This window comes from Trachinotus anak, unplaced genomic scaffold (assembly GCF_046630095.1).
Source record: "Trachinotus anak isolate AG129_WGS33_773 ecotype Australia unplaced genomic scaffold, CSIRO_AGI_Tana_v1 ptg000025l, whole genome shotgun sequence".
Lineage (NCBI taxonomy): Eukaryota > Metazoa > Chordata > Actinopteri > Carangiformes > Carangidae > Trachinotus > Trachinotus anak.
Genome location: NW_027273876.1, coordinates 7,924,168 through 7,941,857, shown reverse-complemented (window position 1 = coordinate 7,941,857; position 17,690 = coordinate 7,924,168). Strand labels below are relative to the sequence as shown.

Below are 17,690 nucleotides of genomic sequence, written 5' to 3'. Positions count from 1 at the left end.
TGCACACAAATGTGAACCAGCCATGAGCAGTTTTGCTGGTAATGGATCAAATGACAGGAAGAGCTCAAGGCACCAGTATCCTCTATCAGAACTGCTTGTCTGATGGTGGAACAGCTTTGGGAACACCCTCTTCTCAGAAGTTTGAGTTGTTGAATTTGGGAGGGGGCTTTTGATTTCCGATGTGGTCAGACAACACATTGTATGAACTAGTTATTTTCCAGTAAAACCCAGCCATTAGAGTCCCATTCAATACAAGACGACAACAATATAAGACCATATCGGTCAACTGGGCCACCACTTTGTCCCAGACTGAAATATGTCACAATTACAATTGTCGTGAAATAATGTACCATGGTCCCCAGAGGATGAATTTGGTGAACCCTGCATGTACCTGTAGAGCAACCATGAAGTTGACATATTTGTTTTAGTGAAATGTCGCCAGATATTAATCTGCCACAGTTGTTTCCTGTTTCCTGCCATTGCTCCACCTCTTTGATCATTAAACAAGATGACAGAAAGTGGAAGCTGTGCTACTGTCTGCAGGGTGTAAAACTCTCTCAGAGAAGTTTTGCCATAGTTGTAGCTGCAGTATTTTTCACAACTTTAAAATTGTGCCCTTATTAAAAATGAGTGAGTAAAAGAAGGTTTATTGTAACAAACAAAATGCAAAAAGAACAGACTGGAACATCATCAAACAGTCTGGCACGCCATAGTATCGGGGCCCCTTTTTTATCACCAGCCAAAAGACTTGTGTCAACAGACAGAGACCTGCTGACAAACCTCACACAATCCTGCAAACCAGCTGCAGTTGGAATGTTTGCATACAGTAGCAGTGTAAACATCTGTTTTTACAGAAAGGGTCCCTACAATCCAGAGGACAACTTCAAACAATTTTTGGCCAATTACAAACATGCATGTACAGCAAACTACTATATACGTGTGCAAGAAAAGTACCCCTGCAGTGGGGAAAAGAACCTGTGCAGCACATTCAGCCCTTTAGTCTTCAGGACATTTTAGCAATGAGAGGAAATAAATAAATTTAGCATGGAGCATTACATATAATTCTCATGTGTAGAAATAACCTGGCAAAGCATAGGTATTTCCTCTTCCTGCCATGAGAATGGCTATACAAAGCAATTAATTCTTTTGGCTATGCATTATATTTCATTTCAAGTTTCTTTGGTGTAAAAGCAGCTTCTGTTGCTAACTCAGGAGTCACTGGACAAAAATAAACAATGAGGTTCAACAGCTCATATATTGCTCACAAACCTACAGTTATCTCCCTTAGGACTTTCCTAATTTATGAAGGAATTAAATTTGGACAGGCTTGCAGGACAAGCCAACGACACAGTTTATGTTGGACAGAGAAAATAGTCCAGAGTGCAAAAACAAAGATACTCTAGCTTCCCATTTTCACCATATGTAAAATTTCAACATCATTGCTTCAATAGTTAAAAGCTTTTTATGTATTTTCTGCTCAACAATGCATTGTCTTCATCAAACTATTTTAAATAGTAAAAAAATTTAAATAGCACACTATCAGAAAATATATAGCTCTCTGTATCAGGAAAAAAGACCCTAATAAATATCAGTCACCAAATATCAGCTGGAGTTTTTAGAAAGGTTGGTTTTTCCTGCATCACGGTTCAAAGTTCATGTTGGTCAGAGTCTATAAAAAGTTGAACACTTTATCCTCAATCAAACTAACAGACTTATCTGTCAACATTTCCTCACTGCTTACAAATTTGTAGCCAAAAAGCTTCAGCGTTGGCCCACAAACTTTCTGTACAACCTGGGCTATTTTGAAAGGTAAACTGAACCTCCATTTCTCTACTTGTTCTGAGGAGTTTTTCTGTGTAGAGTAAACACCGCTGGTCTCCTTGGAGGCCTGGGTGTTCTTCAAGATCCAGGATTTCACTTGTGGAGTGAACGGGATTCCAGTAAACCTGTACATCTCTGTCGCCTTCCTCATGGGGAACCGAGCGATATCCTCGTACCGCACTAGCATGTACCGGCCACGCAGCCACCGTGGCTGCCTGAGGCCGATCTCTGCAGACATCCTGATGTTGTCGCAGTTTCCTTTCAGCTTCCTCACTTCCTCATCATCAATGGGTACATCCCCAGTCATGGCCCACTGCTTCCAGTTCTTGTATTTGGCTGCAAAGGCCACCATGCGTGAGGCCAGTACAGCCCGAGGATCCCGGACCAGCTGAATGAACTTAATGTCAAGACGTGGGTCCTCAACTAGGGGACGGAGGGTCTCCAGCTGGCGCACCCTCACTGACTTGATGGCCCTGTGCTCCTTCTGGAGGCAGGACTCAGACGCCATGGTCAGGTTCAGGGGCCCACAGCGCCTGGTCCTGCAATGATACCGCTCAAAGACCCCTTTGATGAAGGGGCTGCAGACTGACTCCTCACACAAAGAGCTGCTGGACTCCCTGCGGAAGAGGGCAGTGGTGATATGGTCCATAGGGAGGGGGTCGAGAAAGCTCTCCAGCAGGGAGAAGTCACACAGGAAGAGCTGCTGGAGCACGTCACGGTACGCCTTGGCTGCCGCTGTGGCGTTGGTGCCTCCAGTATCCAGGGTCAACATCTTCTCCACATGCCAGAGCGGCTCAAACAAGTAAAACATGTTGTCGCCCTGCTGATTGAAAAACTCGCCCACAAACGAGGAGCCCGTCCTGGTGGTGGCTAACAGGAGGATGTGTTTCCTGCCCCTTGTCATCACCTCCTGGTGCTCGCTGTAGTTCTCCAGGCGCTGCTTCATCAGCGTGAAGGTGGAGTCCATCTTGGTGAGTGAGGTGAAAGAACCATTGTGCTTCAGCAGTATGTGGGAAAAGCCACTGAGCTGTAGGGGGGTCTGGGGGGTCTGCTTTAGGGTGAGCTTATCTGACACCCTGAGAGCAAGAGAGGAACCACAGAGTTGTATTAGCTTTCAAAGTCAACATAGAGAAAACACAGGTTCGTTATTTAGCTCAACATTTGAACGTTTTTGTAAAATACCTGATTAAAGATCGGAAAAGACACAAATACACAAACCTGCTGGAATACACAAACATGCTCCATTGGTCACTCAAATGGACTTACCTTGAGATAATGTTGTTTTCCTTCTCAATGATAACAAGTGCCACAAAAAAGACAATGGATATTGTGTATTTGATCCTCATTCTTGGATGTAGCTGTGTCTGGATATGCTTTTACAGACTGCTTCTTAATAGGTTCTGCCAATCTTGCAGGTCTCCAGCCGCCTTCTTAAAGAGCCTTCCAGTTATTTGTATTCCTCGCTGTAGGTGATGTTTCACCCTGTAAATGAAATAAACATCAACCTGTCAGTTACACATTTTGCGCATTTCAGCACTGATGTGAGTACCTACTTCTCAATTCTTTCTGTCTGGTGTTTATTGAAATCAGGAAGTTATGCATATGTGAAACAGCACTGTGGTGCTGAGTCAGAGAGGTGGTTACACAGATGCTTCTCCCTTTTCTATGACTCTTTTCTTCCTCCATCTGTTAGGTGTGCAGAGCATCACTGTACTGTGTTCAGTAAAGCCAAAGATTTACACAGAGACAAAAATATCATATCTGAAGAAGGTAAGAATAGAAAATAGCTGAGTGTGTTATACTGGAATCTAAGCCAGCCCTTCCCACGAGGAAGTCCTTGTTATCTTTAAGTGCACCAGTGCATTGCAGGAACATGCCCACCCACCATGCAAAGACTGAAAGTTGGTGCACTATATTTATGACTCAGTCTTTGTAGAAGTGAAGTTAAAAAATGCAGAAAAACAACTGCGAGGGCACAAATGAAATATGCGTGACAGACTGCAGTCAAGCACAATTTTGTAATTAAACTGTAATTCCACAACTGCAAAGCAGCTTGCTTAAAAAGTCTGAGTTGTCTGGGTTAGAGTGATAAGCCTACCTCCCACTGATAGATACCAGGGAAGAATGTAGCCTAAACTACCAGCTGCTCCTCCATGTCAACACAGGGAGGAGAGCTTTTCAACAGGGGCCTTCAGTGACATGGGCTACTGGTACAGTAGACCATCTGGTGATGGGTTAATGACTTGCTGCTTCCTCATAATATGCCTTTGTGCTTCTAAGACACTGACTGAGACTGAGGGGGGACACATGTCCAAACTCTAAGAGGTATAACTGCACAGTGATGAAATTGAAGGGGAAAGCCTGCTTGTCACAGAGCCATAAATTGTAGAGCTGTGAGCCTAGAGGCCATTCAATACGTTTTCTAAGTCTGTAGAGGGCAGACAGTGGGTAGTCAAATGAAGATAAGGGTGGCTTTAATGATGTCTATTTGGAAATATCTTGCACATTTCTGTGGGATTAATATTAGTTCACTTTTAAGATAATAGCAGCTTGGTTCAGATCCCTGACTAATCTTCGGATTTTAACATAATCCTTCCTACCTCCTCTGCCAGTGAAAGGGTCAATAACACGGCAAGAGTAAATGAGACAGCCTCCTCTCTGAGGAAATTGGCAAAGTGTAATTTTGATGTGTGCCCACAAACATGACTCAGTTAGGAATTCAAAAGTATTTAAGCAAGCACACAGAAGATCTACAGTAGGACTTTTTAAATCCCGAATCAGACCTCTGGGTTTCGCTTATTGGATCTGTCAGGTGCCACAGACAGAATACAGAGTGCGGCTGTGATTCCTTATGGACTGCAGGTCTAGCCTTGGGGCTGGCACATTAGTGAAACTGTTGCTATTAATCAGCAAGGACCACAACCAACAGACCGTCCTTTTCACTCACCACAGCAAGGCACTTATGTGTTTGACATGAAACAAGCAGCGCTGTGTAGAGAAGTGAAAAGCCTGATACGTGACCATCATTTTCTGAATTCTGATGAGCCTGAATGTCTTTGAGTTTCTGAGTAACACATCTGGAGATCCAATTCTCACATCCTGTTGCAACCTCTGTCCCAGAGCAGTTTTGAGCAAAGAAGCCTGTCCAAGTGACTACAGTCTAAACACAGGGAATGGTTGGACGCTGCCTGTGAAATTCTCTGGGAGGGAATGGGAAGTTTACAGCTCCAGTAGAGCACTGTTGACGTGGAACGGCATGTAATGAAAAGGTGAACAGCCTGTATGCTGAGACATGTTTTCACTGGGAGGAAAAATCAGCTCTGTCTTGCACCACCCTGCCGCATGCCACAACCACAAAGGTCTCTTTACACAGGAGTGACTCTAAAGCCCCCTGTGGGCTGAGATCGCAGAACATAAACTCCCAGGTCATTCACACGTCACAGGGTCAGTGACTAAGCCCCTGGATGTTACAAGTCATGTCGAACTAGTCAGATAGTCGGGTGCATCACAGGAAAGTCCTTAAGTGCTTAGTGCTCATTTAACATTGTGAAAACACAGTCACAGTTTGTCTAAATAACCCAACAGAGGATTTGAATAGATCTATACTTTATAGATACTTTATACTTTTATATTTTTTTTACTGTGATTGTAACTGAACAAATGAAGACAAACACCAAAAATGATTTGGCCTGAAGAATAAGACATGAGGGAATGATTACAGACTACAACACTGTAGTTCTGTGGGATTGAATATGTATTGTATTTAAGCAGTTTTACGTTTCTCCATATATGATTTAAAATAATTAAAAAAAAAAGCTACAACAATTCATCAAGAAAATAAGTAGTCTGAGGGTTTGTCATTTATATGGTAAATTAGATGTACACCAATTATCTCAGCTTATTGCATCTGCTGTGTTAAGTAAAAAAAAAAAAAAATACACACACGAGCTGACATTCTTGAATATTCACAAACCACTGAGGCATATGACACGTTTGATCATCTGCTCATAACAAAACCGCCACTGCGCCATTTATCATCTTGTTACAAATGCTTTTAATAGCTGCCTTTTATTTATTGTAAATCTCACATGAAGACAAATTAAACACCAGCCAGCCTGCTTGGGATTGTGTTGCAGATGTACACTATATGTCACACAGCATCCCCTTCCAACCCCATTTTTTCTTAGATCCTCTTTGAAATAAAGCATTTAGGTGTGACAATTATAGCTGGATGTGTCCTGACATACAGCAATAACAGACGAGAAGATACAAAATGTTTGCAACATAATGACGGAGTAGGGTTAGTCGAGACCACAGTATACATTGTGTGATGATAGAAATTTGTCAACTGTACATTTTCTATACCATGGTATCTATCTTTGTGGTATTTATGGTTGTACAAAGTTATTGTGTGCAATCTTATAGATGAATGAAGGTAACATTATACAGTGCATCAACTACATTTATTTGATAGCTGTAGTTGAAGTGACTTTGTGGGTTAAGATTTTACAAACAAAACACATTGTTAACATATAGCATAACATAGGATGCATTCCTATAGCTTAGACAATGTAAAATTGTTAAAATTACCTAAAAAAAACATTCAGTCATTTCTATCTGTTTTTTTATCTATAAACTGTATGTGAATTATCTTTGCAGAAAATCTACAATTTCTAATCATAATATACAGTGGATTCATAAATCAATGTGGTGCTATACCATGATAAGAGAGCATTACTGTCTATATCAGGACACACTGGGGTGCTGTGTAGAGTGAATGGAAACCTTGGGAATACCTCACCAAAGGAAAACAAGGAAGGTCTGTTGTAGATCAGCTGAACTGATGGTTAGGTACATTTCTGGGTGAGTTGTTAGGCTATCTGTTATCATCAAACGGAGGTATTGTTACCATGGTTACCAGCCCTTTAATGAGTGCTCTCATTTAGAAAGGTGGTTCGTCTTGCCTTAAATTCTATAGATTAGTTCGATCAGGAACATTTGATTAAAAGTAGTCATTTCATATACGGGGAATATTTCTTGGCATGTCCATCAAGGTGTGTGTATAGGGTGGTGGGATTGATATAGGCCTGAGGTTTAATTACGACAGAACTGTAAACAGATTCATGATTGTTGATGAATACATTTGGAACAATGTGGTGATGTTACACCTGGACAGTAGCTGTAGTGGTTTTGCAGCACATTTATAAATCAAAAAATACATGCATGCATGGTAATACTGTAAATCTCAAGCAGTGATTTTGCTGTTAATTTATAAAGTGATTTATAAACAGATTGAACAGAGCCTTGAATGAGTCAGATTTACAGGCTATAATGTAATAGTGGTTAGAATCTCTAGATATTACGCATTTAAAGGTCAAAAGGACAAACCAGCCAAAATGAAGTCATGCTTTCATAATAAAACAGACCCTTAATGAAAGTCACTTCCCTTAAATTAGGCTACTTATTTGTCAGAGTGAGTGACTTTATTTTTACTTTGTAGTCGTTATTCGCATAATTTCATTAAAGCTTAACAGTCCTCCCATGTGATATTACAGGTTTTAGTTATTAATGAAGTATCATTCAAATTTAAGGGGACCGGTTTGTCCGCTCTCCATACCCACCACCATGATGAGCTGCGGAGTCTGAGGGCGTCCCGCTTCGGTTCATCCGTGAGGTTGATCAGCCTTTCCTCCTAGAGCCACTCCGGATTGAACTCAATTCCATTACTTCCATTACAAAGAACAACCCAATCCAAAAGAGGCAGCAGAACTAGTTTTTGCAAGTAAAACATGTAGTTCAGATGGGATCATGTTTGTTAAGGCTGCAGGTCAGGGCACCCGGTGAACTGAAGGACGAGTCCATCCAACAAGTTGCGACTCAGTGAATCACATGAAAAAGTTGTGGTCCAAAGGAGCGGAGCTTCAGGCAGGAGGCGCACCGACAGGACCCCTCACAGAGCCGCGGTTTGTGCTCTGTGATGACAGATAACACAACACACTGACCACATATTGACCATATGATAAACAATAATAAGGTTACGGAAGGAAACTGCAGTTATTTAGGCCAAATGTATGTTTTTAGTTGTTAATGATGTAGTCATAGCAAAAGAAGTGGCAAGCGCTCCACCTAGTGGAGAAAAAGACATTGTGCGTCTCAACTATTATGTAAACCTGTGGGTGGACAGGGTAGGAAATACTTGCAGATGCTGTTTTACAGATGGGCCCATTGACTACTGTCGTTTCAAGTACTGTACCTAAGTACAACCTTTATTTATTCATAAGGGTTAGGGTCACAAAAATGTATAAAGCTAAAATAATAATGAGAAAAGAACATTAAATAAAATAATTAAATTCAATGCAGATTTCAATCAAGTACTGCAAGTAATCCACAATTTTGAGGAAACTGGTGTTGAATATTTATAGTATATAGTTAAGTATGATTATACTCCGCTTTATTTCAAAGGGAAATATTGTTCTTATTCCATTGCATTGTAGCTAATAGTAACTTTGCAGATTAACATTTTTCATATGTAACATAAGATCAGATTTTTAATGGATTTAGTAAATAAGCTCCAACTTAGTCATTAATAATTAAAATTAACACATCACTGTTAACTCATTACTGCCTCAGCAATATTAAAACAATTATATAATGTGTACGTAGCCTATCCATCATTATAGATACTTTTACCTTTGGTAGCCTACTTTAAATAATTATTAATGAAACCTTAGAATGCCATTTTCCAACGAAGTATATATTTTACATTGTGCTATTTTATATGTAGAGGAACTGAATAGTTTTTTGACGACTGAAAAGGGAGTTATAGGTTTAGAAAGTGCTGTCAGACTTAGAACTACAATTCCCATCAAACTTGTCGCTTAATGATGACGCACATATAGAGAATTTTCAGGAAGGTTGCAAAACAGTTGCGTCAGAAACTTGCGCACTTGTATTTAGAAAGGTGAACGACGAACACTGCTCTCTCGGTACGTAACTTTAATTACTCAAGAAAGCAATAATGTAATTGAAAATGTATTAGTAACGTTATTAGTTAGTGTATTTACTGAAACTAAACTGCAGTACCTGTAGTATTTAAATGACTTTGTAGCTAAAATCTTTTACGCAGATATGTCGTGCTAGCTAACGTTAGCTAGCTTACTTAACTATAGTGGAACATTATGACAGTAGATGTATTTTCTTATCTAACTGGGAAGAGTTGTTGCTGTGTTACTTAAACTTTGTTACTTAACTAGCTTTGTGACTTTCACATCATCAAACAGACAGAAATGTGCTGCCAACGCATCGTGTCGCACTCAGTTTCTGTACCTGTTTATCTCTCAGACCGATACAGGATAATAAATAGTGACCATGTTGGTGGCGAGGCTGACATGCCTGAGGAGTCTCCCCTTAGCCGGGCTCCGTCCCGTGCTGGCGCAGGGCTCCCCGGCCCTGAGAGCACCCACCTTGAAGGCCTGTCCACCCCTGCTCAGGCCCCAGCAGGTACAGTACAGTGAACACTGGTACACATGGTTTTCTAGAAGATGTCTCAAGCTTTCTCTTAGCTGCGCCCACTGATCATTTAGATGACACCACCGCTATTACTGCTTCTACTATGAAAACAGTAGACAGGATTAGATGAAATTCCTATTAAGCTTGGGCCGCAACAGCAGATACTGAACTACATAAACGCTTACATCATGTGATGGGCCTTGCATGTATAGAAACAGCCCCTTAAAACATTAACTATACATAATGTGTCATGTCCCTAGTTTTTTTTTAAATATATACATCCAAGTGAGTGTGTCCTCGATGTGACTTGTTGGTTTATCATTCAGTCTTTTGTGATACCATATGTATATTTTGTTGATGGACAGATTAAGACTAGAAACAAAGTCTACAATTTGACTTGAAACAAGCTAAATGTCAGATAATGCCTCCCTTCCACTTTGTTTTGTAAACAGGATTTGCCTTAGCCAGGGTCTTGGGTGAGAGCATTGTAACTAGCAGAAGCTTGATATTCTTCATCATTACAAAAGATATATTGGCAGCAATTCAGATGTTTCAAACAAGGATTAAAAAAAATGTCAGTTACACCCCATCAGTAACTGATGGGGTGTAGCTTCGAGCCAGTCTTGTCCCATTAGTGTCCTCATTAGTGCATCTGAACTCCCCTCTCTGTGGAAGTTGCTCTCAATAAGACTGCCAGCTCAATATCTAAAATCTAAAATGATATAAGGTCAATAAAATGATGTAGACACTGTAGACCAACTGACTGACGTATGTTGCTCACTCCCTGATTGTGGGTTTGAGTGATAAAAGTTGGACACAAAATCCTAGTGCTTCCCACAGAATTAGATTCTATTTGTGAAGGTAGCTGACTGGGAGTGGTGCTTTCTGAAATTTATTATCAAATAATACTGTATATAAGATGTATTTTAAGTGTTTAAGACCTTGTGATAAATAAATAACTGAACTATATATACAGCTCTATCTGAGTGTTTGATGTCAATCTCACCTGTTCCTTCTGCCCTGGCTGGCTCTCCCACAGCAGCATGCTGGCTGCTGTCCTCCTCCTCCTCTTCTACATGTCTCTCTTCATTAGCAAGAGCTATCCCTTCCTGACCCCCTGTTGCTGCTTCAGCTGCCACAGCAGCCGTGGTTGAAGCTTGGAAATATTTGTAGTAATTTAATTGGGTAGCTAAACACACTGGTCAGACTGTTTAGCTTTCCCGTACGTTTTCACACGTTTTCACACATGGGCAACACAATTTTGTAGGTATTCCATTTTGCTAATACCTCTGGTCCAGACTGTCTTTGCGCTTTTTTAGTCTTTTAAAAATGTTTTTCAATATTCATCTGGATCAACGGAGCAAACATTCAGCATATGGTGGTCAATATTGATATTGTGGTGGGCTGCCTCAAATAAATCGGTGTATGGAAAACACTGCAAGTCACCTAATTAGTATTTGCTTGTTTAATGCCTTTTTAATGTGTTCTTCTTTTACTAGGGTTTTTCCTCTAAGGCCAGATTTGGTTTTCGCCGTGGGAGGACGACCAGAGACCAGCTCAAAGAAGCAGCTTTTGAGCCAGCGACAGATACTGCCATTAGAAGTACTATGACATATACAAGTTACATACTGTCACATAACTGTAGTTTTATGCTATCAACCTTCTTGAATGGTTTTACAGTTGTTTTCTCTAATAGTTTTTACAAAAACTATAACAAATCCACATAGACAGAAGCCTTCTATAATGCTAAAAAGTAATTATTGTATAATGATAAAAACTTTCTTTTGGAGTTCAAATAAAACCTTTTACCTTTGACAGTCAGTCACATTCCTGGAAATCAATGTGTCTAAAATAATTGTTGTTCCTAGTTGACAGTATGGGAAGAATGATTCTGGCTGGAGGTGCAGCAGTTGGTCTTGGAGCTCTATGCTACTATGGACTTGGCATGTCTAATGAAATTGGTGCCATTGAGAAAGCAGTGTGAGTAACAGTTTTTTGTACTGGCTGCTGTTAAATTTTGTTGTTTTGAGAACGTTTCCATAATCGACCTTTGTTTGTTTTTGTTTTTTCTTGTCTGTGCAGGATCTGGCCTCAGTATGTGAAGGACAGGATCCACTCCACTTACATGTACTTTGCAGGCAGTGTTGGACTGACTGCTCTGTCAGCTGTAGCTGTGAGCAGGACCCCGGCACTAATGGGTCTGATGATGAGAGGATCCTGGCTGGTAAGTTTTATAAACTCAACACACTAACACACAGGTCTATTCCTCACCATGTTGCAACATTTATTTTCAAATTAAATTGAAGGCTAATACACCACAGATTTCTTTTTGTAATATCTGTACTTCTCAGTTGTGGCTCTGATGTATTTGACATATTTATGAATTCATGGGTTATTCATTTGTTCTAACCCAGGCTATTGGAGCGACTTTTGCAGCCATGATTGGTGCTGGCATGCTGGTCAGGTCCATTTCATATGAGCACAGCCCAGTGCCCAAACACCTTGCTTGGATGTTCCATGCAGGTTTGTAAGACAAAATTATTATTCTGTTATATTGTCCCACTCAGCCTTGTTATTTCTGTCATGTAGTTACCTCCATTTAACACTAGATGGCAGTCACGTAAAGGCTCTGTGAAGAACTCCTGATGTTGTACTTAATACACCTACAGTGCATCTAGACTTGTGGCACAGATCTGTTTAATTGTTGTTGTTGTGTTTGACTGTAGTATTTAGCTGTCTTTTTGTTTTATTTATCCATAAGGTGTCATGGGTGCTGTCATCGCCCCCCTTACTCTCCTGGGAGGGCCTCTGATGATGAGGGCTGCCTGGTACACAGCAGGCATTGTGGGAGGTCTGTCTACTGTGGCCATGTGTGCACCAAGTGAGAAGTTCCTCAATATGGGTGGGCCACTGGCTGTGGGCTTTGGAGTTGTCTTCGCCTCCTCTCTTGGTTAGTATAATGCAGGGTCACTTCATAAACCCTGTCTCAGTTGCACTTCTAACAATACTTAACACTACAAGTTGTTAAGACTGACAATGGCGCTGCAAACACTAGAGACTGCGAGTGTGCATCAGCACCCGCTGTGCTACTGCAGTCAGTGGTCTTGTTGAAATCAATGACTGAGGAGGCTGGATTTTTTTCATTGCAGTGTTGTTGGTCTGAACACCACCTCATGTCTGCACTCTATATGTAGAGTAATGTCTATGTATACTGCAGTGTCCCATTTACATTAAAATGGTTCTTTGTTGCAGTGTTTACAGCTGACAGCATTAAAAGTGTAGAAGTGTGAACATTATTCCATGAAACAGTTAAGTATTAAACTTAAAGTGTTGAGGGTTTTTTAAAATTTTTTATTATAATGCCTTGTGCCATGTGAGAAACTTCACTTTTTCATAAGATCAAAATCCATAAACTACAAATCTGATGAGTAAATCACACCCAAAGTGTTATTTTTCACACAGCCAATCTGGTTGATTTATGCACATTCATTTGCTTGACGTCACACAATAGGAGAAAGTCTTGGTTTCGTATGTATTAATTTGCATTAACCACAGCAATTAACTGGTGTGAATTAATACATGGAGCGTGTTCATTTGCTAATGAAACTGTACAGGTTTGACAGCTACTGATTTATGTCAAACTTGTAATGTAAATGAGGTGAATTGATTAATGGGAAATTTAACTGTCTAAATATATAAACACTTCCTCAGTTGTCTAATATCTGTGTTTGTCAACACTTTGTATTTCGTCACAGTTTAATTCTCTTTGCCATTATATGAGGATTTAAACACTGTACCAGACCATCTAGACTCAAATATAGGTATAGTGTTTTGTTTTTTATCTTAGCAAAGAAAGTGGATAGTTTGCACAGCTGTGTACAAGTGCAGGGAAAAAAACTAAAGAACTTGCAAAATTAGATGTATGAACAAGCTCTCCTTTTTTCCTCCTTTTTTTTTTTTATTTTTTATTTCAGACTCAACAAATGTATATGAGACTGAGTGCCGTTTCTGTCAGGGCCCAATTTTAGTGCTCAAAACCAGTGTCAAAGTGTATTACTATACACTACAATTTATAGTCCAGAGTTAAAAAACATTTATTTGTTTTGTAACAATTCATTGGCTAAAATTGAGCTCTGTTGATAACTAAACATCACAGTAGTTTCTTTAAAAACTTCAGGTAGGTAGTTGATCATTCAGCTACCCACATAATTAATTAGATAAGCAACAAATTAATTATTTAAGCATCAATGCCATCGCTTTGAATCCATCACTGTACAGAATCTGTGCTTGTCAGTCTCACAGAAAATGTCCCTGTTTTTTTTTGTTTTTGTTTTTTTTCAGGATCAATGTTCCTACCACCCACCTCAGCATTTGGGGCAGGGCTTTACTCGGTGGCTATCTATGGAGGCCTGGTCCTGTTCAGCATGTTCCTTCTCTATGATACACAGAAGGTCATTAAGAGGGCAGAGACACACCCACTCTACGGTGTACAGAAATATGACCCCATCAACGCGTAAGTCACTCCAGGAAATATACCATTTCAAAAGTTTTCTGCACAGAAATTTTAGTGAAACCTCTGGAATTACCTGCATTTAATTTTACTTAAAATATGGTCAGACCTTCATCCAACTTGCAATTATGAACAAACACAATCTGTTTTCAACAAATTAATTCATTAATGTGATTCTGTTTAAGAAATTAATTTACCAGTTATGAAATCCAAGGGTTCACATACCTTTTCCGTCAGCACTCATGGTTAATGGGTGTGTTCATTAAAGACACAAATGATTATATGTTTGTGTGTTATTAGCTTAAGCACATGGCGTTTGTCTACCTATGTGACCTAGAATAAGATCAGACCACATTTTTTGACCAGCTGACGCAGAAAAGCAGCTAATTCCTAAGGTTTCACATACTTTTTATCACCACTGTGTACGCTTGAACCAAGGTATGGATGTTTTTGTTAATCTTACAGGTGTATGGGGATTTACATGGACACATTGAACATCTTCATGAGGCTGGTGATGATTCTGGCCAACGGCGGCGGCGGCAAAAGGAAGTGAACAGCAGCATCCGGACTTCAGCTTCAGTTTCACCTTCACAGAGCCAAGCAATATCATGTTTTATTACTAGCAGCATACACCAGGTGTTCATTTAGTGGCTACTTTTGTCTAACTGGTAAATAAACATGGATGCTTTGCAAGTGTGTGAAGAAGATTGCACTCTCGGGTGCATGTTGCCAGTCCAGGTTAAGAAGACAGTTGTACATTGATAACACACAGACAGAGCCCTTACCTTGATTGTGGAAGTAAACGGTTTATCTGAGGGGTTTTCCTGCCTCAGGTGTCCTTTGTATTGTTCTTTGTGTTTTCTATTTATTTTCTCTTGAAAGTTCAAGAATCTGGTATATATGCAGCAGAAATACAACAAATTTCAACCGTGATCACAAAAAATGACCATTCTGTATGCACTTGTTCCAGTATACACTGATATAGCACTTCCGCAATGGGTTTAAGATGTTGACATTAGTTCATTTACTTCTAAGAAAATATACAGTCTTTTCAACAATGGAATCGCTCAATAAACAAGAAAAAAGTGATGTTTTTGTCAGTTGTCAGTTGACAGCTATGTTGCTGTAGGTCCTGTTAAAATCCTTTTATAGAGCTTTGGTTCTTATAATTCCTTCTTAAATCAATTATCAAACTTCTTGCTATATTTTTCCTACTCAGGTATTTTCTGAGAAAGTCACATGATGATCATTTATAATAGAATATTTCTAAATCTGTAGTTGAACACCAGATATAAAACTTGCCTATGTCCATGCTGGCATTTGTAGTATTATATAATAGACTATTACAACAGTAAAACCTCCAGTGGTAACAATAAGTTTTAGTTGCATAATATAAGAATTGTTTCGGTGGCACATTGCATGGACTTTTCAAATAAGTTCAATGACCTGAAAAACTAACCACGATTAACAGTGAGTGTGGTCTAAAATCAGAGGGAAGAGATGATGTAAAGTTTTGTCCACAGTCAGTGCTGCTACCAAGTAATTAAAAACTTGTGTATTTTACCATTTGTCATCCACACACTCAGCCACTCTGACCACACTATGAGGGACCAGTGGGGGTCCACCTTGTATTTGCCCATAAACAGTCAGTGTGTAGCAGCTGATGACAAAGGCTTAGCGTAGTAATCCTCTTGTCCACCATCTGGCCGCTCCTCTAAAATTAAACCTCCAAACCAGGGCACTTGCAACAGATGCTAACATCTGTAAATATGCAGGTGCTTCATTAAAGCCCATACACGTGGAGCACACAGCTGCCAGGCAGCATTTAAATCTCTCAGATCATGCTCATGTTTAGGATAGCTATGATTCATATATACTGTGAATTGAAAACCCCTACAGATGGGAGGGATAAAGAGGGCAATAATGGATGAGATTGGGGAAAGCTTCAGCATGCAGAGAGCTGCCATTACTGGGGATAAACGTTGCCCTCTGTCAGTCATTTTCAGATTGATGACCAATATTTGGTTAGGGCCCAAGGTTTTTACTGCTTAACATGGGTTTGATTCAGTGTGTGTGAGAGAGACAGGCAGAGAGAGAGACTTTAAAGAGGAAAATGAATCTGTGCATGTTGTGTTATGGTTAGAGTTTCACCATTTTAACCCACAATACCTTAACTCTGATCTCACAAGCACTTTGTGTTATAGTCGTACAGGGACGCACTGTTGATTGTTAAGTGGGATTGCTCCAAACACAATCCCACTATATGTTCTTCTCAGGTTCAAAAATTCTTTATTATTCCACCTTTTTTTGATTCGTACCTCCCTCTAGATACTTAGATACATTTTTTGTGACATTTTGTTCCTCCCCTGATTCTTCGAGATTCATCATAGTAAGATGTCGTGCTAAGCTAATGTAGACCTGCCGACCTTCATCTGGGTTTTACCAGACCCATGTTTACTTAGCAGAGAATTCTGGCAGGTTCAGTACCTTCTGAAACTTGATTATATTAGAAAGCAACTCTAACATGCAGATCTCAATGTATCATAAATCATACAGCAGGTCAGTCAAACACCTTTCCATTTTCATTTTAATGTGGTTATAGAACATCCCATAAGTAAATGAAAATGCAAATTGTATTACTGCAATTTTTTATTTTTTTTTTCATACATGTGGGGGTCACATGACGACTGGCCTGAGGAGCACAGGTGGAGAACTGGGCAGCTCAGACAGGTGTCTTGAGTGTTCTTTGTTCTTTTTGAACTAGAATTGTTTGTTGCATTATTCGAAATAATATGATAGAGTTTGACCTGTATGTATGCTTTCTTACATTTGAAAAAATATAACCACTCATCTGTAACCACTCACACTTGACTGACTGCATAAGATTAAATACTTTCAAATGGAACATGCTGCATGCTTCTCCTGCTTTGCTCTTATTCATTAAGTCAAGTCCAATTGTAGTCCTAGAACACATACATGAGTCATTGCATGATCATTTGAATAAATTCCCCCATAGGCTCGTATAATGACGTCAGCATTTTTAATTTTAGTCTTATTTTTTCTGCACCATGATGAAACACTATATTATTTATAGTCAGGGAGAACCCAACCCTTTTTAAGAATTCACATTTCTTATTCATGTGCCCCAGAGCAATTTGGTCAATATGTGAACATGAAGCAACCCTAGAGTTAGAAACCAAAAGGAAAACCTAAAAATGTGTGTTGCTCTATAACAATGAATGGAGCTCAGACACGGGGCCATAGAATGTTTGTAATTTCTTACACCAAAATAGGCGTCTGAAATCTCTAACCTTGTATCCAATTTAAAATCTGGATGAGACCTGTTAGGGGGTAAACAACACAGCTACTATGGATTTATGGCGTTAGTAAGGTAACTAATTTCTCCCAGTGGCTCAAAGTCATTTCAGCTGTATACCCTCAGCAGCCTGACTAATGAACTTAAGCCTTTACTGTTTTTAGATTATGACATTTGCAACAAAGTTAATTGTCCTTGGGCACATGAATAATATATGTGACATTAAGCCTTATGGTCAAAAGAATGAATTGTATGTTTATGAATATTGTGATTTATTATTAGTAACTGATGAACAGCTGCTATTGGTCTTTTACCTTAGCTTAGGCTGCTGTCTGTTGATTTCTGCCACAGCCTATGAACTTCTCTCACAGCTGAATTTAAAAATTTTGTGTCATTTGCAGCTGATGTTTTTTCTGGAATTTGTGTTTGCTGGTGTTCTCTTTCCTGTGTGTCCATTAGACAAAGCGTCAAAACAGATGTCAGATTCAGGTTTAAAAATGGGATCAAATTTCTACATGTAACCTCAGTTTCTGC

At 39.6% G+C, this 17,690-nt stretch overlaps 2 protein-coding genes across 2 annotated transcripts; one reads left to right on the top strand and one right to left on the bottom strand.

Moving 5' to 3' along the window:
• Window positions 1-627: 627 nt before the first annotated feature.
• On the bottom strand, window positions 628-7,837 carry chst3b (carbohydrate (chondroitin 6) sulfotransferase 3b). The gene is made up of 3 exons (XM_071462249.1): window positions 7,443-7,837; window positions 3,088-3,303; window positions 628-2,897 (listed from the first exon to the last, which is right to left on the bottom strand). Exons 2-3 carry the CDS (start codon window positions 3,165-3,167, stop codon window positions 1,670-1,672), a joined length of 1,308 nt encoding a protein of 435 aa, XP_071318350.1. The 5' UTR covers window positions 3,168-3,303; window positions 7,443-7,837; the 3' UTR covers window positions 628-1,669.
• Window positions 7,838-8,656: 819 nt separating this feature from the next.
• Window positions 8,657-14,929, top strand: ghitm (growth hormone inducible transmembrane protein). Its single transcript, XM_071462250.1, has 9 exons — window positions 8,657-8,807; window positions 9,163-9,321; window positions 10,830-10,932; window positions 11,199-11,310; window positions 11,413-11,554; window positions 11,745-11,853; window positions 12,092-12,280; window positions 13,672-13,843; window positions 14,306-14,929. The coding sequence occupies exons 2-9, from the start codon at window positions 9,190-9,192 to the stop codon at window positions 14,391-14,393; spliced, it is 1,047 nt and encodes a 348-aa protein (XP_071318351.1). The 5' UTR covers window positions 8,657-8,807; window positions 9,163-9,189; the 3' UTR covers window positions 14,394-14,929.
• The last annotated feature ends 2,761 nt before the right edge of the window (window positions 14,930-17,690 follow it).